Source organism: Cavia porcellus, unplaced genomic scaffold (assembly GCF_034190915.1).
Source record: "Cavia porcellus strain 051 isolate PalLab524CR breed Dunkin Hartley unplaced genomic scaffold, mCavPor4.1 scaffold_3, whole genome shotgun sequence".
NCBI lineage: Eukaryota > Metazoa > Chordata > Mammalia > Rodentia > Caviidae > Cavia > Cavia porcellus.
Genome location: NW_026947486.1, coordinates 43,141,329 through 43,164,122, shown reverse-complemented (window position 1 = coordinate 43,164,122; position 22,794 = coordinate 43,141,329). Strand labels below are relative to the sequence as shown.

At 34.8% G+C, this 22,794-nt stretch overlaps 1 protein-coding gene and 1 long non-coding RNA gene across 10 annotated transcripts in view; one reads left to right on the top strand and one right to left on the bottom strand.

Annotated features, from left to right (window-relative positions):
- Window positions 1-15,365, bottom strand: part of LOC111757135 (uncharacterized) — a 119,409-nt gene extending 104,044 nt beyond the window's left edge. Inside the window, exons 1-2 of one of the 2 annotated variants that reach the window (XR_010046600.1) lie at window positions 15,226-15,365; window positions 14,659-14,753 (exon numbers count right to left, since the gene is read on the bottom strand). This is a non-coding gene — a long non-coding RNA (uncharacterized LOC111757135). Of the gene's footprint in view, window positions 1-14,658; window positions 14,754-14,793; window positions 15,085-15,225 lie in introns of those variants that run through there. The other variant, XR_002791512.2, reaches the window with a different exon arrangement.
- Zdhhc15 (zinc finger DHHC-type palmitoyltransferase 15) overlaps window positions 1-22,794 on the top strand; it is a 231,964-nt gene that overhangs the window by 13,300 nt on the left and 195,870 nt on the right. For 4 of the 8 annotated variants that reach the window (XR_010046599.1, XM_063246111.1, XM_063246109.1 and 1 more), the window contains exon 1: window positions 15,387-15,545. The exons of 2 other annotated variants lie outside the window; for them this stretch is intronic. Coding sequence is in view for 3 of the 6 variants with exons in the window: in XM_063246111.1 (XP_063102181.1) it covers window positions 15,410-15,545 (136 nt within the window). In the remaining 3 variants the exon portion in view is untranslated. Of the gene's footprint in view, window positions 1-15,386; window positions 15,546-22,794 lie in introns of those variants that run through there. 2 more of the 8 variants (XM_063246113.1, XM_063246115.1) reach the window with 2 other exon arrangements.

The window sequence follows — 22,794 nt, the reverse complement described above, 5'->3', positions numbered from 1 at the left end:
CAACAATGTATCAATGGGATTACAAATATAATTTTCTGGACCATGACAAGGATGAGATAAGAGATCAAAATATTACTAGGAATTACAATATACAGTATTTGGATTATATTACATACTGATTTCTATAGTGATTGCGCCAATCTACATTCTCACACAGTGGATAAGGATTTCTTTTTCTCCTCAGTCCCTCCAGCATTTGTTTTCAGTTGAGTTTTTGATGATAGCTATTCTTACTGTAGTAAAATGGAATCTCAATGCTGTTTTAATTTGAATCTCTTGAATGACCAAAGGTGTTGAAAATTTGCTCATGTATTTATTTGTCACTTGTATTTCTTCATATGTGAAGTGCATATTCATCTTAGATGCCCATTTGTGGATTGAGTCTTTGAATTTGAGATGTATGGTTCTTTTAAATTCTTTATATGCTCTAGGTATAAGCCCTTTGTCTGTGGAACAACTGACTATAATTTTTTCCCACTCTGTGGGTTATCATTCACTCTGCTAGTGATTTCTTTTATTATGCAAAAGCCTTTTATTTAGGTAAGATTCCATTTTTAGAGAATTTGTGCTATTTCCCTAGCAGTCTGGGTTTTATTTATGAATGATCTTCCTACACATATGTCTTTCAGACTTATGCCTATTTTTCTCTTACAGCAGAATTCCTGTTTTTACTTTAATATTTATATCTTTGATTCATTTTGACTTTAGTTTGTTGCATATGAGAGACGTGGATCTAGTTTTAGTCTTTGACATGTGGAGAACCAGTTTTTCTAGCATCATTAATTAAAGGGACAAGTTTTGCTTCCAGTGAACATATTTGGCTCCTTTGTCAAAGGTAAGGTTGTTGAGTGTGTTTAAAGATGTGTGTGCATCTTCTTTTCTGTTCCATTGATCACCAGGCCTGTTTCTTTGCCAATACCATGTTGTATTAATCACAGTAGCTTTGTAGTATAATTTCAGATGTGAGAGTGTGATGTCCCCTGATTTGCCTTTGTTGTGCAGGATTCCTTTTGCTATTCCTTTTGCTATTTTCTGGTTCCAAATGATTTTAGGAGTGTTTTCTCTAGATTTGTAAGGTATGTTAATGATAATTTGATTGGGATTGCAGTAAATCTCCATAATAATTTTTGGAGTATGATCATTTGCACTCTGTTGTTCTTCCTATCCAAGAGCAAGTGATGTCTTTTCATTTCCTGATTATCTTCTTCAATCTCCTTTCTTAGGATAATGTAGTTTTCACTGTGCAGAACTTTCATTGTATCCCATAAGTTTTGGTATGTTTTATTGGCATTATCATTAATTGTATATAGTGTTTAATTTTGTCTTTAATTTCTTCTGTGCCCCATTGGTTGTTCAGTAGGGTGTTGTTTAATTTCCATGTGGCAACATAGTTTTTTGTGGTTTACTTTGTTGTTGATTTCCAGTTTCATTTAGCTATGGCCACATAGTATGCATGGTATGCTTTCAATTCCTCCACATTTACTTAAACACATTTTGTGAGCTAATATATGATCTCTTTTGGAGAACAGCCCATGTACAGCTGAAAATAATGTATATTATGATGTTATGGGGTGAAATAATATAGACATTCATCAGTCCATTTGTTCACAGGCTTAGCTTAACTCTAATACTTCTTGGTTGAATTTTCATATAGTTGAGATATCCACTTGAGAGAGTGGGAAATTAAAGTTCCCTACTAATTATGTTAGTGATTATTTGGTTTTACATATCAATTAATATTTATTTTATGCGATTGGATGCACTAGTGTTTTGTGAATATTTATGACTGTTATCTCTTCTTTTGGAGTATTTCCTTAATGAGTATGTAGTGGTCTTATTAGTCCCTTTTGATTAGTTTTGATCAGTTTTGGCTTAAATTTTGCATTATCTGCAAATATGTAGAATAACTATCCCTCTTTTTTTCTGGGTTCATGTGGCATGGAAAATTGTTTTCCAGTCTTACACTTTACTCTATGAATTTATTTTTTGGTTCAATGTGTTTCTTTTTGGTTTAAATGTGTTTCTTTTGGGATTAAATGTGGTTTTTGAATGCAGCATATAGTTGCTTCATGATTTCTGAGATGAAACACATGTCACCATGATGTGTGCTCTCTTTAATGATTTATTAAATTCTGTCTCCCAGTATCCTCTTGAGGATTTTTGCATTTATGTTCATTAAAGAGATTGGCCTTTAGCATTTACCTGGTTTTGGATGAGTACTTACCTAATTTTGTAGTACTTACTTGATTTTGATTTCTTTATATTGAATCATCCTTGCATTTTTGTGATGAAGCACATGTTGCAATGGAGTGTGATCTCTTTAATGATTTATTTCATTATTTGCCAGTATCTTGTTGAAGAGTTTCACATTTACATTCATTAAAGACATTGGAGGGATAGTTAATCTGGTTTTAGAATCAAAGTAATGCTAGCTTTCAGGAACTGTTTTAGGAGTAAACTTTTCCTATCAAATTTATTAGATCTTGAGGAATAATGGCATTAGATCTGCTCTGAAGTCCTAATAGATTACACTGGTGAATCTGCTGGATCCTAGGTTTTTCTCAGGTAGAAGATTTTTTACTGCTATTTGAAGTTCATTGCCTGCTACTGGATTATTTATAGTTTGATGTCTTCTTGTATCAGTTATGGAAATTCCCATTTATCCAGATATCTATTTTTTTATTTCAGATTCTCCAATACTGGAGTACAGGTTTTCAAAGTTATAAATAACCTTGCAAATTTCAGCAGTGTCATTGTGAGTTCACATTTTAATATCTAATTGCATTGATGAGTGTTTTCTTTTTTTGGTAAAATTGTTTAAGGATTTGTTTTACTTATTCTTTTGAAGAACCAGCTGATTATTTGTATGTATGACAGCCTCAATTTCATTAATTCTGCTCTGATCTCTATTTTGATTATTTGAGTTTGGATTATGCTTGCTTCCCTATGAACTTGAGATTCATCTTTAGGTTATTTATTTCAGCCCACCCTGTTTTTCTGAAGTGGACATTCATAGGTATAAACATGTCTCCTGAGATGCTTTCAAGTGGTAAGCAAATAGACCACTGATTTGTGGGCTAGATATAGCAGTATAAATACTGTGAGAGAAAAGTCAACTAGTCCAGTAGGTCCTGGTACATCATACTGGAATTATTGTTTGGTTTTTGTAGATATGTAATATCTCCCTTCATTTCTTCTGTGACCTCTTAATTATTTAAGATTATCTTATTTAATCTCTACATGTTTGCATAATTTCTGTAGTTTTTTGCAAATTATTTCTAGTTTCATTGCACTGTGGTCTGATAACATGCAGGAGATAATTTTGATTCTTTCATATTTACTTAATCATGCATTTTAGTGTAGTATGTAGTCTATTTTTGAGAAAGTCCCATGTGCTACTGAGAAAAATATGTGTTCTGTAGTTGGAACACTCTGTAGTTATCTATCGAGTTCATTTGGTCAAAGGTGCATTTCAAGTTTGATATTCCTCTTTGGGTTTTTTCCAACTGATCTGATTTGTGATAATGGCATATTAAGATAACCATAATTGTGATGCAGCTTATTTTAATGTCCAGTAGTGTTTGTTTTATGGAAATTTAATTTCCTGGTGTTTAGTGCAAATGTATTTGTAACTCATATCTGGATACTGAATTATTCCCTTAATCAATACGTAGTGATCTTCTTCCCCTGTTCTGATCAGTCTGGGCTTTAAGGTCACTTTGGGCAAAAATAGCATCACTCACCCTATTTGATTTTGGGTCACTGTTTCATGGAATATTTTTTTCTATTCTATTCTTATCTATTGATTTTGTTCTATGAAGTTCTTTGTGGATTAACAGTGTTTTGTATATATAGTGTACTACTGAGTTTTACTTTTTGATCCACCTTGCAAATGTCTTTTGATTGGGAGTTGAAATGAATCATTTTGCTTAACTTCTCAGCATACATGGTACATTTACTCCTTTAGACATTTTTTTTCATCATTGGCTTCATTGTTTTTTCCCAGGATATTCTTGTTATTTGGGGTCATGAATTATTTAAAGTGATCTTTCCCATTGAAAGACCTTGTTACTCTATCAACTTTGAAAGACAGTTTTGCAGGGTTATCATCAAGTTGTTTTCTTTTAGGGGTTGAAACACATTAGGATTTCCAGGATTTTAAGACCTGTGTCAAGAAATATCCTGTAATTCTCATGGATTTACCTTTATAAGTGACATACTGCATTTCTCCAGCAGCTTTTCAGACTCTATTCATGTGTTGGACTTCTGGAAATTTGAACAGTAGGTGTTGTGGAGAATTTTCATGATCTTGATTTTTTTATGTTACATATATCTTGTTTATCTGTACATGAAATAATTTCCCAATATTTGAAAAAGTTTTCTCCTATTCTGTAAAAATAATTTTTATGATAGTCATGCTGATTTTATCTTAATTCCATTTAATTTTAGCTATCTTCTTTGTGCTACTAGCAGATCTTGGATTCATTTTTTATATCTTGTTATTTTTAAGGTATCACTCAATACATAATCACATGCATCAGCACTATATTCCATTTGCGACACTTTGTGCTCACATGGGTCACTTTTATTTATTTCAATAATTTTTCCTTGGATTACTGTTTGATACATTTTTCATGTACTCTAGTTCTTTGCTCAATTGGTCATTCATGCAGTGAAATTTTCTATTAGCTCTACTGGCTTTTATTAGTCTTTTCGGTAAGCTCATTCACTTTTTTAATTATTACATCCATTATGGGCTTACTTACATCATCTTTCTGCACGTGCAGCACCTTATTTATGATGTTTTTGTTTCCTCTTTCATCATTTCACATAATTCACTTTTTTTTTTTACTTCACCCTCACTAATGCCACATATGTTAGCTTTAGGAGATTTGAGTCATTTTGTTGCCTTGTTTTTTCATGGTGTGTGTGTGTGTGTGTGTGTGTGTGTGTGTGTGTGTACACCCACATGCATGAACCCATTGAAGTTTGCAGGTCAATTATAATGGAAAGACTTTGTTGTTCTTATGCAAATCTCTTTAGTCTGTGTCTACTTTTAAGTAACACACTCTGTTTCTGGTTAACTTTAAGCTTTTGCCTCTGTCCCAAGATCCAAACATCTACTTAATTTGGGAGGGGAGGATGTAGCACAGTTGGCCCAGCACTCAGTTATCTAGAAATGCTTTGCAGTATTGTTGATGCCACAAAGACAAATCACATATTGCCATACAGTAAAAACCAACTAATAACAACAAATATGCCTTCCTGGTATAGCAATGAAATCAGAGACAATAATAGAGTCAAAGACTACTTTGATATTGACACACCAAAGATCAACAATATCTATCACTGAATCACCCTTAATAAGAGATAATTGATTCAAAATTATATTTTAGGCACAAAGACAAATCAGATATTGACATACATTAAGTATCTACTGAGTGCAACAGCTATACTACTACTAACAATAGAAAAAAATCAACAATAGCATAACTATCTGAATACATAAAGATTAACGAGGCTTAATAGTAATACAAATAAAAATTGTGGGGAAAGGGAAAAGGAAGTTAGAGAATTAAAATTTGAAAATAAAAAGAAGTAACAAAAGGTACAAAAATTGAAATAAATGATTTTATTAAGAAATACAAAAACTAATAGATAAATAGTGAAAAAACAATGAAGGAAAAAAAAGAACAAAGAAAATTTAAAGAGAAAAATGTAAAAAAGAAAAAGGAAAAAATCAAAACCTTCCAAAGTGAATTAAAAAAATAGTCTAAAACATTTTCTTGCTCATTGAGTTCCACGCAGTGACCCTTAGGCAGATGGGAGCCTCTGTGTATAGAATGGCATGACTTGAAGGCCTCCAAAATGATCCCTGCCTAGCTGTGTAGCCACAGGACTTTGCTTAGAACCTGGTAGGGCCCCACCCAGAATCCCCAAATAGTATAGGACCTTTGGGTCATCACTCAGGTCCTGGTTGGGCCCTGCCCAGCAACCCCCAGGTTGCCAGGAGCTTTCAAGTGTTGAATGGTGCAAACTGAAGGCCATGCCTAGTGACCTCTAGAAGCTGGGGAGATTTGATGCGCCATGTGGCATGAGCTGAAGGACTATCCAGTGTACACCACATACCATTAATCCATAGTACACCACTCAGAACACTGTAGGGCCCAGTTAAGTGAATTTATGCAGCCACTTCAGTGAGCCATGTGGGATGTGCTGAAGTTCTACCCTGTGCACCCATCCCCATTTGGGGAGATTTGGAGTGCCACTAAAGACATGATAAGGATGACCTATCATCCCCCAGCACAATTAGGGAAACTTCCTGTAGTATAGACAGCCATCTTCAATCCAACAAACAACTGAGACATGGCATTCAGCAGCCCCAGGAGAATACAGGAAAATGAAAAATGGAAAGAACAAAACGTAATTACAAATCTCCAGCTCATTCCAAACAAGCCTAGGAGACATGGACATAGAAGAAAATGTAAGACAAAAACTGGAAATTTGCTTATTAAAAAAAAGAAGAGCAAAAGACTTCAAATTCATGCAATAAGGAAAGAAAAGGGTGAAATCACTACAAACACTGTAGAAATACGGAAAATCATCAATACATACTTTGAAAACCTTTACTCTGATAGTTTTGATAACACAACAAATGGACAGATTCCTAGGAACATATAAATTACCAAAGTTGAATCAAGAAGATGTAAAACTTTTGAATAATAAAATTTTAGTTATTGAAATTGAAAATATAATTGGAACATTGCCAACAGATAAAAGCCCACATTCTGATGGATTCACTACTGAATTCTACAAGAAATTCAAGGAAGATTAAATGCCAACATTCCTCAAAGTCTTCAATGAAACCGAAAGCAAAGCAGTTTTTCCTAACTCATTCCTGAAAGCAAGTATTACACTAAAAACAAAACCAGAGAAATACCCAACTATAAAAGAGAACTAAAGGCTAGTCTTCCTAATGAACTTAGATGCAAAAATTCTCAATAAAATACTGGCAAACAGAATGCAGCAAATCATCAAGAAGATTATACACCACGTCCAAGTACAATTCATTCCAAAATGAAGGTTCAACATATGCACATCAATAAAAGTAACACATTATATCAACAAAACCAAAAATAAGAATAACATGATTATTTCAATAGATGCAGAAAAAGCTTTTACAAAGTGCAAAACTCATTTATGATAAGAATCCTATGGAAAATTGGAATAGATGGTGTCTACCTAAATATGCTATAAGCCATCTATGACAAACCAATAGGCAGCATTATATTAAATGGACATAAACTGAAAGCTTTCACTCTAAAATCAGGAAGAAGACCAGGATGTCCACTACCACCACCTCTTTTCAATATATTGCTGGAAATACTAGCCAGAGCAATTAGACAAAAAGAGAGAAAAAAGGAATAAATATAGGAAAAGAAGAGGTTAAATGCCATTATTTGCAGATGACATGATACTCTCCATAGAAGACCCCCCCAAATTCCACTGAAAGACTTGTACATGAAATAACCAAATTCAGTAAGGTAGGATGATACAAAGTCAACACTCAAAAGTCAGTACAATTCCTGTACAAAAACAACAAATTCACTGTGAGAAAAATAAGAGACACCACACCCTTGACAGTAGCACCAAAAAAATGAAATACTTAGGAATTAATCTAACAAAGGAAGTAAAAGACCTCTTCAGTGAAAATTACAGTACTCTGAAAAAAGAAATTGAAGTGGATTTCAGAAAATGAAAAGTCATTCCTTGTTCATGGATAGGAAGAACAAACATTGTGAAAATGGCCATTTCCCCAAAATTGTTACACAGATTTGATGCAATTAGAATCACAATTCCAATAGCATACCTCACAGATCTAGAGAAATCATTCCTAAAATAATTGATCTGGAAGCATAAGAGACCTAGAAGAGCAAAGGCAATTCTGGGCACCAAAGGCAAGGTGGGATGCATCACGATCCCTGTCTTGAAGTTATACAACAAAGCTACTGTGATAAAATCAGCAGGTACTGGAATAAAAACAGACCTAAAGATCAATGGAATAGAATAGCAGATACAACTACAACTACAAACACACTCAGCCACACTATCTTTACAAAGGGGCTAAACATGTTCATTGAAAGATAGTCTCTAGTAAATGGAGCTGGAAAAACTGGCTCTCCATCTGCTGAAAACTAAAACTAGACTTATTCCTTTCACCATGTTCTAAACTAAAGTCAAACTGAATCAAAGAACTAAACATTAAAACTCAAACACTAAATTTTCCAGAAGACAAAATGGATAGAAATTTTGAAGACATAGGGGTCAACAGAGAATTCATGAACAAAAATCTAACTGTGCATGGGAAATAATTCCCTGAATCAACAATTGGGATCTCATCTTATTAGAAAAATTTTGCATGTCAAAAGAAATCTCCAACACAGTGAAAAGAAAACCCATGAATTGGGAAAAAATCATAGTGAACTGTCCCTCAGACAAAGGGCTTCTATCTAGAACATATAAAACATTTTTAAAAAAACCTCAGTCCCCTAGAATTCAAGGACCCAATACAAAAATGAGTATTTGAGAAGAATACACTTCTCAGATAAAGAAATACAAATGGCAAAAAATTCATGAAAAATTGTTCAACAGCATTGGTCATTAAATAAATGCAAATTAAAACAACCCTGAGATTCCATCTTTCCCCATAAAGAATAGCCAAGATCAAGAAAATCAACAACAAATGCTGGAGAGGTTGTGGTAAAAAAGGATCTCTTTTGCACTGTTAATGGGACTGTAGATTGGTACAACCACTGTGGAAATCAGTCTGAGGGTTCCTTAAAAAGCTGGGATTGAAAGTCCCATTTGACCTAGTTATTCTACTTCAGGACATATTCCATGAAGGACTGAAAACATCATACCACTGTGATATATGTGCACCCATCTTTATAGCAGCAGAATTTTTAATAACTAAATATTGGAAACCACCAAAATGCCCATCAACTGAGGAATGGATAAAAAGGATATGGTATTTTTATATAATGAAATACTACTCAGCTATAAAGAAGGACCATATTGGAGCTTTTATAGGTAAATAGATGAGACTTGAAAACATAATCATAACTTAAATAAATCAAACTCATGTGTAAATATGGTATTGTCTCCCTAGAATAAGAAATTGAAAGAGTAAATAAGATACAAAAACTTTAATAAATATTGTCAAAGGGTAAGAACTGGGAAAAATAACAGGGAAAAAGAGAAACAAAAGAAGAGAGAAGAAAAAGATATAAATTAGTGTATATACACTTAAGATTATTAAGAAGATTGTACTACTAATTCTATTAGTACTTGGATCAAAAAGTTAACTTCCATGATCTAATCAAGATCAATATTTGATGATTATATCTGGTAATTCAAGTAAGACTTTCAATAACTATGTAAAAAACAAAATTATTTATGTTCCTATCACCTTGTTTTGAAAGCCTACATTATTATTGTTTGGGGCTTTCTGTTATAGTTATTTATTTTACTCTTTCTTCTTATTTTTCTTATATTTTGCTTTGTTTTGTTTTTCCCTCTAATATAGAAAGGATAGATTTACAAGTTTAGATTTATATATGCCTAGAACTTCACCTAAAGAGTTTACAAGAATTGATCTTAGTATGTGTGATGGTATGAACAGCTACATTGAAGAAAATGAGACATTATGGTAGCCACTGCTTATTTCCTATCATTTTTTTAAAGTCTAGTTATGCTTTTATTGTTGGTTTTGATTGGTTTTAGTCTGTTTTCAATTATTTGATTTCAATATGGGTGAAGGTATGGACAGCTATTTTGAAGAAAACAAGAGACAATATGGTAGCCATTATTGATTTCCTATTGTCTAGTTTTGAAGACCTATAAGGCTCTCATTTGTTGGTTTTAATTGCTTTTATACTATATTGTTTTGTACCAACTTATTGTGTGTGAAGATATGGAAAACTATTTTTAAGAAACAAGACATATTATGATAGCCACTGTCCATTTCCTGTTGTCTTGTCTTGAAGTCCTGTGTTTTTTTGTGTTTTTTTACTGTGACCTGTTTTGTTTTCTTTTGGTTTGATTTGAATTCTTGATGACTAAGGAGTACTACTAAGACCTATTTTGTTCCCACACTCATGATTTTGTGTCTGAATGCTGAAACTTGCCCTGCCTTCCAGCTTGCAGTGGTAAGTCAGCAGTGTCCACGCTACAGTAGTAGTCACTCCAACACCACCCAGTTTCTATGTCCCTCTGTGTACCCCAATCATGGCTTTCTTCTCCTACCTTTATGGACTTTGTGCTTATGAAGTGTCCTCCCTGTACATAAACTCCAAGTTGTACTGTCTGAATGGAAGTGAATTCATCCTCACCTTAGCAGACAAAGACTTAGCAGAGTAAACAAACAGACCAATGAGCTCTGTGTTGGATATAGATGATGTAGCTAGATTAGGAGTTTTGGAGTTGGGGTGGAATGGCTTAATGGATTTAAATTTAATACTTTCTGACCTAGCCCTTTCCAAAAGCCATTCATGATTAGTTTGACTTTTAAACTTAGAGGAACCTTCCAGCCTGAATTTAAACTTCTCAGTTAGGTGTATGTCTAGCCCATGCCCTTTATGCATGGTCTTGAGGCCTTCTTTCATCCAGTCACTGTGATAGCATGACACCAGAACCTAGAAGTATAGCTGTTCTGTAGTTCAGTCTTAAAAACTTAACTTATTCCCAGAATGTGTCCTGATTAAATACTCTCAAATATGGCTGGCACTACAATAGATTTCTTTTCCAACTCTATCTTACCATGTAGAAGGAGTTATTTTCAAAGTACACCCAACACTGTCTTTGTAGTTTACAATAATAATGGGTTTTGGGCGGGACTAGTGCTGCTACCCTGATCTGTTCTTCATCTTTGGGTCTGCTAATCTTCTACAGGCTTACCTCGTGTCAGTGAAAATAGGTCCCTCTCCCTGGGACCTAGGGTAAGCCTTCCAGATTGTTTAATTTTCATTGCACTGTGCTCCATTTCTTCTGGTTCTCTATGGTTTCACTATAGTTTTCTTGTCACCAAATTTTTTCTCTTCACTAAATTTTTGTTTTTCCAGGTGTCTCAGTTGCAGTTCAGAGAGGCTACATTTTTCTGGTGGTCTCTCCTCTGGAATTTTTAATGCTTCCTTGACAAACCACTGTCAATCAACGGTATATAATGGACATCTATACGCTACATTTAATACCAATAGAATATATATTCATCTCGTTTAAATCAAACATTCACTGGTATATAAATTATTATGGGGCATAAAACATACTTTAAAACATTAAGAAATAAAATACAGAATTTCTTCTCCAAAAATTATTTTAAATTTAATAAATAGGAGACAGGTGATCTAGACTGTATAGATTTGATCAGAAAGGTTACTGGAAGTATAAAGTTCTCTAACATCACTTTACATACATTTCACATAACTGAAACATTCCCTTGTCTTTAAAAACATTGTTCTTAACAAAATATTAATTAAGGTAACTTACCTAAACCTAAGCATACAAAATCAGCTCTCAAACCACAGTGGAATTAAGCTAAAAATCAGCAACAGAAGGCATAGTAACCTATGCCTGTAGCTCTAGCTACTCAGCAGGCTGAGCTCTGGATAGCTTGAGGCCTGGAGTTTAAAAACAGTCAGGGAATTGGTATAGTCACTGGAAATCAGTGTGGAAATTTCTTTAAAACTAAGATTAGAGTTTCCATTCAACCCAACTATTCTCCTTCTGGGTATTTTCCCAGAAGAATTAAAAACATCTTATCACAGCAATATATGTCCACCCACGTTTATAGCAGCACAATTTGTAGTAGCTAAATCTTGGAAACAACTCAAGTGCCCATCAACCAAGGAATGGATAAAAAGGATGTGGTACTTTTACACAATACAGTACTACTTGGCTATAAAGAAGGACAAACGAAGCTTTTATAGGTAAATGGATGCAATCTGCTCATAAGTGAAATAAATCAGACTTACACATGTAAATATTATATTGTGTTGCTAGTGTAAAAAGTGGAAAATGTAAGATAAAAAATATACAGTAGATATTGTGAAAGGGGAAGAAACTGCTCATAAAGAAAGAACAACTGCAATGGGGGAGAGAAAAAAAGAAAGAAGATCAAAGAAAAAATATATATGCACAAGATAGCTAAGAAAATTACACTGCTGATTTTTATTAGTTCATTGAAAATAGTTTGTGCTTGCATTGCTTGATCAATTTTTCATGCTAATATCATAATCTGAGCAACTACTTTAAAGATAATAATACTCAATGTATTAACCATTGTTAATCCCTTATTAGCTTGTTTTGAAATTCTATATCAGTTTTTTATTGCCTTTTCTCTTTAAAATAAATAAAAGAGAACTCTTTCCCCCAAAAAAGAACAGTCTGGGAAACCTAGTGAGACACTGGATCTTTCAAAAAAAATAAAATCATAAAGATAACTAGAAAAATCTCAAAATATGTGGAGATTAAATAATATATATAAATAACATATGGCAAAGAAAAATAACATTGTGGAAAAGGTAAAACTACGGAAATTAAAAAGAACAGTAGTTACTAGGAATTGGAGGAAAAGAGAAACAGGTAGCTCACAGATTTTAAGGGCAGTGAAAATGTTTTATATAGTACTGTGGTGGTGGCTGCAGTATTTGTGATTACATATTCTTCCAAACCCACAAACTGCACAACAGGAAGAGTGAATATTGAAAATGACCTTGAGCTTTTGGTAACAATGATGTGTCAATTTGGGCTCATTAACTGCAACAGATGTAGCATTCTGATGGAAGATGCTGATACACTAGTAGGTTATGCATTTGTTGGGACAGAAGGTATTCAGGAATCTCTGAATGGTACTTTCAGGCATGCTGTTAATCTAAAACTGCTGTAAAAAGATAAAGTCTTTACATTATGTTTTTAAGTTTAGGATTTGCATATTATATGATACAATGTGTCACAAATACTCAACTCTGCCATTAGAATACAAACCAACCATAGGTAAGCAAATGAACATTAATGTGTTCCTATCTAGCTTCATTTATAAAAACACTTCACATGCCATATTCAGTCCATGAGTATAGTTTACCAGTCTTGCTGTATATACTTGAACTTGGTTTGTCTCTCTAGTTTTGGGCACTCTTCGCTGTTCTTTGTATAAGTTGTCCCTATATAAGCCTTCAACTAGACCTTAGCTGCCTTAGAGGATTTAAGCAAAACTTACACCTAAAAATGAGATACCACTTTCTACCAAACCTGCTTTTCTCACTACAGCTTGTATAGTAATGATTGGCAACACTGTTCATCTAGGCATTTGTCTGGACTTCTCTACCTCCTTATCTGCCACTGGTCAACAAATGTGGCTGATCCTCTTCCCCAAACAGTGCATCTACCTCCTGTTCTTGCTCTCTTTATTCTCTGTCTAGGCCCTGACCCTTAATATCTCTTGGTTTGACTAGTGTAATGTCTTCCAGCAAGACAGATTATTTGCAGTCCCCCAATTATGCTGTAATGTTTTACCCATCTTCACCATTATGTATTTCCTTTTGCCTGTTGCCCTACCCTTTTAACTCCTACTCCTACCTCTTATCTTTTTGAGCTCCTACTTCAGTCTTTATTCAAAATCAGGCTGAGACAGTCCCTTTCACATTTAACCACTGCCTTCTCAAAACTACTTGGTTTAAACAAAATATCCTTGAAAATCCCAAAATATGCATTCTAAGAACCCCAAATTCAAGACAAATTGGAAAATTTAAGTATCCATATCGGTACTTTAGGGCTTTAATAATTGTTCTGTTAAATACTGAAACTTAAACTCTTCAGTAAGATCATCACTTCAGTAACATGAATCTTTAACCTACGCTGAAAAATTTATTACTTCAAAAATTTATTGCATATACAACCATAAATCAGGCACAAGAACAACGTTTCAGAACACCTCATTCCCACATGGCAGTCAATGTGAGTCAAATATGGACTCAGCAAAATTACAATTTTTTCCTGAAAAAGACCTTTGGAAATCATTAATGCAGTGAGTGTCAAGTCCAAAAATATCAATATCCTATACTATTTCTCCTGCCATGTAAAAATACTACTGTTTCATGAGAATGTGAGCTTCTTGGATGTAGTCCACTGTTTTGTCATTCTTTTTTATACCAAAGTTCACATAATAGAAAGCAATCATTTTAAAGGTGTTTGTTTAATTAAACTTAGTCTTAACTGGTCTCCCTGGTTCCAGGCCAACTTTCTGTCCAAAATCCTGGCAGTTTTTTGTTTGTTTTTGTTTGTTTTTTTACAAAAACTAATCTCTGATGTCACTCAGTTGTCCCCAAAACTTTTGATAGCTGTTTATAATCTCCTTTCCAGAATTACATCACTGTACCCTGACAGAGCATGAAAGAAGTTTCACATCTCCTGGCTTTATTCCCAGTCTCATCAGCACTCTTTCTTTTTACACAGGCTCTATTCATGTCACACTCGTTACTGGAACACTTTTGGACATTTATTTTCCATATCTTTGCAAAGCCTGTTTTCTCTATCCAAAAGGACTTTCTGGTCTCATCTGCTTGGAAAACTCTTATTAATAAATCTCAATTTAAATATCATTACCTTTGTGGCTTTTCTAGGCGCCTTCCAGAATCACCATCTCACTCATTTATTTTTCTGTATCATTATGTTTATTCTTAAAATACACTTAGCCGATTCTGCAGGGAGAGGCGAGAGGGATTGCTGTCAGTGACTTACCCCAGCAGTGACTGCAGCACTACGTGTTAAGCATGTTGTTCAAGCAGCAGTGAAAGGATGGGTCTGGATGACCTTTAAGTCACAAGATGCAATGGTATTCATTTTCAAGCTGTATATGTACTCTTTGGAGGGGGTAAAGAGAGGGAGATAAAAAGTGCAGAACAAAAATAAAGACAGAGACAGAGGAAAAAAATTGGAGAGCAGAGGGTGGACGCAGTGCAGTAACAGAGGATGGGGAGGACCCAAAATTCTGCTTTACAATTTTGCAGAGACTCAGCCCGGCAGCTAAAACTGAAGCAAAGGGTGGGCGGGGTGGGGAAGCGATGGGCGGAAAGGGGAGGGACTGCAATCCCTCTGAGTGAGCCCAGCCTCAACTGCTTGACCCATCACCTCCCATTCTAACAGGGCCAGTTTCTCCCCACCGCGACTTACGCCTTTTGTGTTAGGGAGGGTGGATCCAACAGTGCAGCCCCACAGGTGGCACTAGCTAAGTTAGAAGGTTCCCGCCAGGCTATGCAGTGGAGCGCCGCACAGCGGCCTTCCAGCCTCCTAGCCGCCGCCCCAGCAGTTCCTACCCAGCGCCAACAGACCTGCTCGGTCGATCTTCGAGCCGAAGATGCGGCGGGGGTGGAAGATGGCCATGTCTGGGGGTCTGCGGTGCTGCCGCCGGGTACTGTCCTGGTTGCCAGTGCTCGTTATTGTCCTCGTCGTGCTCTGGTCCTACTATGCCTACGTCTTTGAACTCTGCCTGGGTAAGTGGGGCTGGGCACCTAAGGTGGGGAAATTATGCTCCAGCATAATGGTCTGCCCTACCCTTCATACTGGTGTCCCTGTCTTCTCAGCCCTCACTCTGCTGTTCTTTCGCTGCCTTTACCCAGCTTCTGGCTTTCCACATTATCTGCTACGTCCTCCCTTGAGAGTCCCACCAGGTCGCCATCGTCTCCAACCTAAGAATTCTTCTCTTTGCCCTAACCGCAATAATTTCCAGTTTGTTACGCAGGGCCCCCTTTTCTCACTTAGGACAACCACTTGCGCCTGATGCTCTCTTCTCTCCTCTTTCCCAATTGAAGAAAGCACATACCCTGTGTGCTGAAGCCGCTCACATTATGATTCCCATTAGTGCATCAATTGGGAGCCCTACCATTTTTCCTCCTGCTAGGATTCTGTACTAAGGATTTCCTGTTAAGAATCCAAACGTGTTTCTTGACTACCTTACTAACTGTCTTACCCCCTCCCCCATTTAAATCCATCCTTCCTCACTCCTGTCTCCCTAGCTGAAATGCTTCATATATTCACCCACTTGTGATTGCCTCACAATACACACTGATCTGAACCACTGAGGTATCTCTTTTTTACATGAATACAAGCTCTCCCATTCTTTCTTTGTATGCTCTCTCCACTTTCTTCAACTACTCTGATGGAATGGAGTTTCTACACAATTCTCTCCTTTCACACTACAGCCCTTGTTTTTGTCACACTGGGATTCTTTTAAGTCTTTCTGCCTTTTTTCTTGGATGAGTGGTCAATATCTTCCCATTAGGGGACCCCATATTGTTTTCTGACTCTTCATATTAGAGATCCTGCTTTTCTCACATGTTAATCCTGCCTTGTCACTGGTCTTCTCACACTATTCTCTTTATCCTTGTGAAAGTGTTCCCACAATTTCTATTCTATGCTTCAAAAGGCTACTGCTTGTCTAATCATGATTCCTCCTTGATATAGTTTCTCAGAAATTTATTCCCCACTTCCTGTAGTCTTTACCCGCTGTTGATATCACATTCTGTCATCCTCTTATTTCCTCTAGGATTGTACTTGCTCCTATGTTCTCAAAGTGAGGAAACCTCTCCTCTTCCTATTGAAGTTTCTAATATTTTTTTACTCCTGCCAGTGGGAGTTTCATTTCTTGTACCTTCTCATTAGTTCACCCCTCTTATGACACTTGTATTCTCATCTATCACAACAGGATGCACTCCATCACTTTCTTTTTTTAGCATGGTTTCCACAGTATATCTTGTACTTTCAAATTCAGAACTTTACAGTATTTCCCAGCACCAACCCCCTATGTCCCATCCTTACATTTTCCCACTTGAATCCTTCAAGTCCTCTATCCTTTTATTAATGGTCTTCAGTAGTCTTTGTTTTATATCCTGTTCCTCACAGCAAAGTTCCTGCTTTTTTCACAAGGAAATTTCCCCTTGCCCTTGTCTTTTCACATTAAGGAAATCCATCTCTTCTCAAAAGACATTCCGCTAATATTTATCATCTCTTCAAAACTAGAATCTCGTTACCAGCACTTTGAAACTTGTGTCTACAATGTTCCCTGTTTATTTATTGTGGGGTTCCTATTTCCATCATGATACAATTACCACTTGCCCCATGGGACATTTCAAACCCAAGCATTTCTAAAACTCTATTTTTTTTTTCAAATCAGAGCTTATTCATGTTACAAATCATGAATAAGGTGCTGTTTTTTCAACACCAGAACCTGACTCCACTTGCAACCACCTTCTGTACATATTTGAGAAAGTAGTATTCTACACGATGTAGACTGGAATGAACTGGGAGAGAAAATATTTAACTCTTTTTTTCTAATATAAAACTTGAAGAAGGCTATTCTAATCACCTCTATACATCAAATCAGGTATTAATTTTTCTCACATTAGAAAAACTATAGAAGATGTAGAAAGACTTCCTAAAACAAATTTCATTAGTTTCCTTCATAGATACAAATTTAAGGGTTTTTGTTCTTTTTTGTCAATCTGGAATTAAGGATCATTAACCAGACTATATAATGACTGAGAAATTTTCCTGTTCTGAGACACTTGGCATTTTTGAATGATTGATTAAATGGTCTTAAGTTTAGCTCCAATATTATGGTATGGACATTTCTTCTAGGGTCAATGCCATATTTTAAGCACCATTAAACATTTTGAAGTTTTTCAGTACTGACTCACATCATTTTCTACAATAAATCTTTTTTAAAATGAACAATGAAAGGGCCAGAGCTGATAAAATAAAATCAGTAATGACAATGCCTAATTCATACATAGTGCTTACTTTGTGACAGAAAATGTTCTAAGTACTATAAATATAGTAACTGCATATTAGCTTATTTATTTCTCATAGTCATACGAGGCAGATGTAATTACTGTTCCTAAATGCAGATATGTAACCTGAGGCACAGATGAGCAAATTAAGGTAAAGACCAATTTAGAATCTGTGCAAATAGTTTCCTGTAACTCATTGTTTAGTCATAAAATATTAAAAGCTGAAAGAAAATTTAGAACTTATTTTATTTCTATACTTACACAGTACTTGCTACATACCAGTTACTGTTTCTAATTGACTATACACGAGTACACACACACGCGCACACACACACACACACACACACACACACACTATTTAACCATCTTAAAAACCTTATGAGGTACATGCCATCACTATGCCAAGCTTCCAAAGAAATTAACTGAGGAATGGGTAAATTAAGTTATTTATCTAAGGTCATAAAACCAGTAAGTAGCCAAACTTGGATGGCAACACAGTCGATAGACTCCACAGCCAACACTCTTACCCACCATACTACCTTAATATCTTGCCTCTGTTTAATTAATACAGAGGTCAAACCTTGTGACTCACAAGCTAGGAAAAAATCTGTGAATGTATTTGGCTTGGACGGTGTTTCCTTCATATTTCGTATCAGTTACCATTATTTCAAGACCAAGATAATCTGGGCACTTTCATCCACACCTGTAGTCCTAGGACTTGAGAGACTGGGGCAGGAAGATCATTTGAACCCAGGAATTGAAGATCAGCCTGAACAACATAGTGAGACCCTGTTTCAGAAAAGAAAGAAAGATAGAAAGAAAGAAAGATAGCAAGAAAGAAAGAAAGAAAGAAAGAAAGAAAGAAAGAAAGAAAGAAAAATAAACAAAGTGAATAAGGCAGCCTTAATGTTCATTTTTCACTTCTGGTTCCACATTTCTAACTTGATATCTTCATTTTATAATTGTTTCAAAAATGAGCAACATGGGTTGCAAAAAAGTTAAGTCAATTTTTTCCTAAAGTCACAAGTTTAATAAAGAGTAGAGAATTAGAAGGCAAAGCTCTCTGACATCAAGATCATATCATTTCCAATGCAACCAAAATAAAACATTAGAGTTCCAACATGATTCAAAAAGTAATATTAAAAGAATTTTTTCTAAGGACAAACGCTGATGACATTTTCCCAAATATTGTATCAGCTTACAGCTAAAACCAAAGTGATTTTTATGGTAATTTATACAGTTTGAATTGTGCCAGTTACTAGCTAGGAGACCTAGGGTAAGTTAACTAATCTCTATCAACTTCAGTTACCTCACAAGTACCTTGCTTACATGATTGTTTATTCATACCACAAATAATTTTCTCTATACCTACTATATGACAAGCATTGCTGTCATGAGGTTTAAATAATACAGTACCTGAAAAGCATAAATCATAATTCATAGCACATTGTTAATGGTTCATTAGAAAAAATCCTTTATTAACAATAAAAGATTCTGATTTACATAGAAAATAAAAGACTTAAACTTTGAGAGGAGGAATGTAACAGTATCCATCTTAGTTAGATAAAGTTTACACAACATAAATTAACCATTTTAACATATCCATTTTAGTACATTCACAGTGCTATAACCATCACTTCTACAATAATTCCAAAATATTTTCATCACCCCAATTGGAAACCTCGTAAGCATTAAGCCATCACTTGCTATTCTCTTCTCCCCTCCTTTCCTCTCCCAGTGAACCATTAAGCTACATTCTGTCTCCATGTATTTACCAATTTCTGATGTTTCAGATAAATAGCATCATATACTATTTGTCCCTTAGGGATTGGTTTCTCTCAGTTAACAATGTTTTCAAGATATATTCACATTGTAGCATGCAATAATCTCTTCTTTTTCACTTTATTGGTACATGTTTGTAATTCATGTAGTTTACAATCATCTGGGGGAGTGGTTATATATATACATATTTGTTTTTAAACCTCTCCTCTCCTCCTTCCTTTACTCCTCGGGTTCTGCAATCACCTTTTATTGTACATATTGATACTATTTGTCTTAGCACATGTTATGGCTTATGATGTTTACACTCATTAAGGTTGTTAGGTTCCTATACATGGCATATCTTTATTCCTTGTTTCCCCTTCTCTTTCTGCTTCTCCCTCTCCTTGTTCTCTTGGTCCATTTTCCTAATGGACAAGATCTGTCCCCCTTTTTAATCCATCTTTTATCATTTTCTTTATTTATATTTTTGCTTCACTCAAATGAGGGATACCATATGGTATTCAGGCTCATATATCTGGTTTGTTACATTCAGTATTATGTTTCCCAGGTCCATCCATTTTCCTATAAGTGCCTCAAATTCGTCATTCATTATATCCAAGTAATATTCCATTATATCAAGAAAGCACATTTTGTTTATCCATTCATCTGTTGATGTTTATATGGACTACTTACAGGACTTAATTATTATGAATTGTGCTGCTATAAACACTGATGTGCAAGTATTTCTGTAGTATGATGACTTAAGCTTTTGGGGGAAGATACCTAGTGGGTGGATAGCTGGGCCAGATGGCATTTCTAATTTCAATTAATTGAGGAATCTCAGTACTTTTTGCCATAATGGTTGTTCTAGTTTGCATTCCCACCAGCAACGTAGACTAGTACCTTTTTTGCCAAAACAACACCAACATGTGTTACTGCTTGATGTCCTAATAATTGCCATTCTTTCTGGAGTAAAATGAAATCTTAGCTTTGTTTTAATTTGCATTTCTCTAATGGTCAGAAATACTGAACTTTTTAAAATATATTTGTTGTCATTTGCGTTTCTTCCCCTGCAAAGTGTCTATTTATTTCTCTAGTCCATTTTTAACTGTGTCTTTAATTTTGGGTGGTTTAATATTTTTGAATTCTTTGTGTATTCTGGATATTATTCCTCTGACTGAAGAATAGCTATCAAAATTGTTTCCCATTCTGAAGGTTGTATCTTAACTCTCCTTGTCAAATCTTTTGCTGTAAAGAAGACTTTCAGTCTGATATATTCCTATTTGTTGATTCTTGCTGCTATTTCCTTTGCAACTGAGGTTCTGTTTTAGACTTGTTATGGAGAAACATCCTGGCATCTCTGGATTGAAACCTACTTGATCATGGTGTATCAGCATATACATGGTGTATGTGATGCACTCTATTAATATCTTCTTGAGGTTTTTCCATCTATGTTCCTTAAAGAGACTGACCTATAGTTTTCTTTCTTAATTGAGTCTTTCTCTGGTTTGGGGATGAGGTTGACACTGGAGTCTATAAATGTATTTTGGAATACTCCATCCCTTTCAATTTCTTTGAACAGTTAGAAGAATACTGGTGACACCCTTAAAGATTTTGTAGAATTAAATCATGAATCTTTCAGGACTTTATTAAATTGGTCAGTTCTTTATCACTGAGTCCATTTTATTGCTTGTGGTTGTGTTTTTAAATATATTTGTGTTTTCTTGGGTTAGTTTTAGTAGTTTGTACATATCTAGATGCCTGTCCATTCTTTCATTAATTTCCACTCTCATCTTTATAAATTCTCTCCTTAGTTATTTGGAGCTAGTTTGTTATTCTTTCTCAAGTATCTTAAGATTTCTCATAATGATTTTTTTTAATTTTAAAAAACAAGGATAAAAATGATACAGAATTTCAAAGAATGATAGGAAATTAACACTGGTTAATACATTGTATGTTATTATCTTAAAAGTAGTTGTTCATATGACAAGATTTATGCATAAAAATGATCAAACACAATGAAAATGCAAACTGGTTTTTTTTTGATGAACTAACAAACATTGGTAGATTAGCAGTATAGTTATCTAACTTGTACACATATTGTTATTTATTTGGGCTTGCTCTGTTTAAATTTTTTAAAAGAACTTCTATGTTCCACATTTTCCACAATAGTTTACATTTACACCAACCATGTAGGAGAGTCTCCATTTATCTACCTCCACACTTGCCATTTTCCATTTTTAAAAAGTATAATCAATTTAATGCATGTGAAATGATATCTCTCAGTGCTTTTATTTGCATTCACCTAATGAGGAAAGAGGTTTAACATTTTTTATGTACTTATTGGTCATTCGTGTATCTTGTTTGAAAAATTATCTCTTCAAATTATTGCCAATTTTTAATTGGAATTTTCAACTTGGATTGTCTTTGTTGTTGAAATGTACTGTTTCTTTTTTATTTTGTTGGCACAAAATAAATATGTTGTCACACATCATAATTACATTTTTTTGGACAGTTAAAACATTTATTTTGTTGTTTTTGGATTCCATTCCTTACTACACTCTTTCTCTTTCTTAGGTCCCCTAAACATTCTCAGAGAGGTCTACCACCCTGTTTCTCCTTTATTTTGCTCTTTAAATTGTTTACATTTTTGGTTTATCATATAAGATAAACTATGGAATACTTAGCTTTCTGTGTCCAATTTATTCTCATGTTTAGTCTCAAGATTCATCCATTTTCCTACAGATGTCTCTAGAGTATTATAGTGTTCATTATGAAGGTCTGTTAACTCCTTGGCTAGTTTGTTTCCTGGATGGCTAACTTTTTTTGTGTGTGTGTACCATAAAGTAAATTGATTTTCTGATTTATTTCTCAGTTTATTCCTTAGTGTCTTACAGGAATGCTAGTGATTTTTTGTGTTCATTTTGTATTTTACCAATTGTCTGAATTTGCTTATTAGCACTATAGTCTTCTGTTGGATGTTTTTGCGGGGCTTCTTTTAAGTAGAGTCATGTCCTCTGCAAATAAAGATCATTTAACCCCTTCTTTTCCTGTTTGTATCCTTTTTTATTTCTTTCTCTTGCCTGATTGAATGGTTATATTGGGTACTCTGGTCTGTTTTCTTGACTTCAGGGGGAATGCATCCAGTTTTTCCTGATTTAGTATGAGATTGCCTGTGGGTGTGTCATGAATA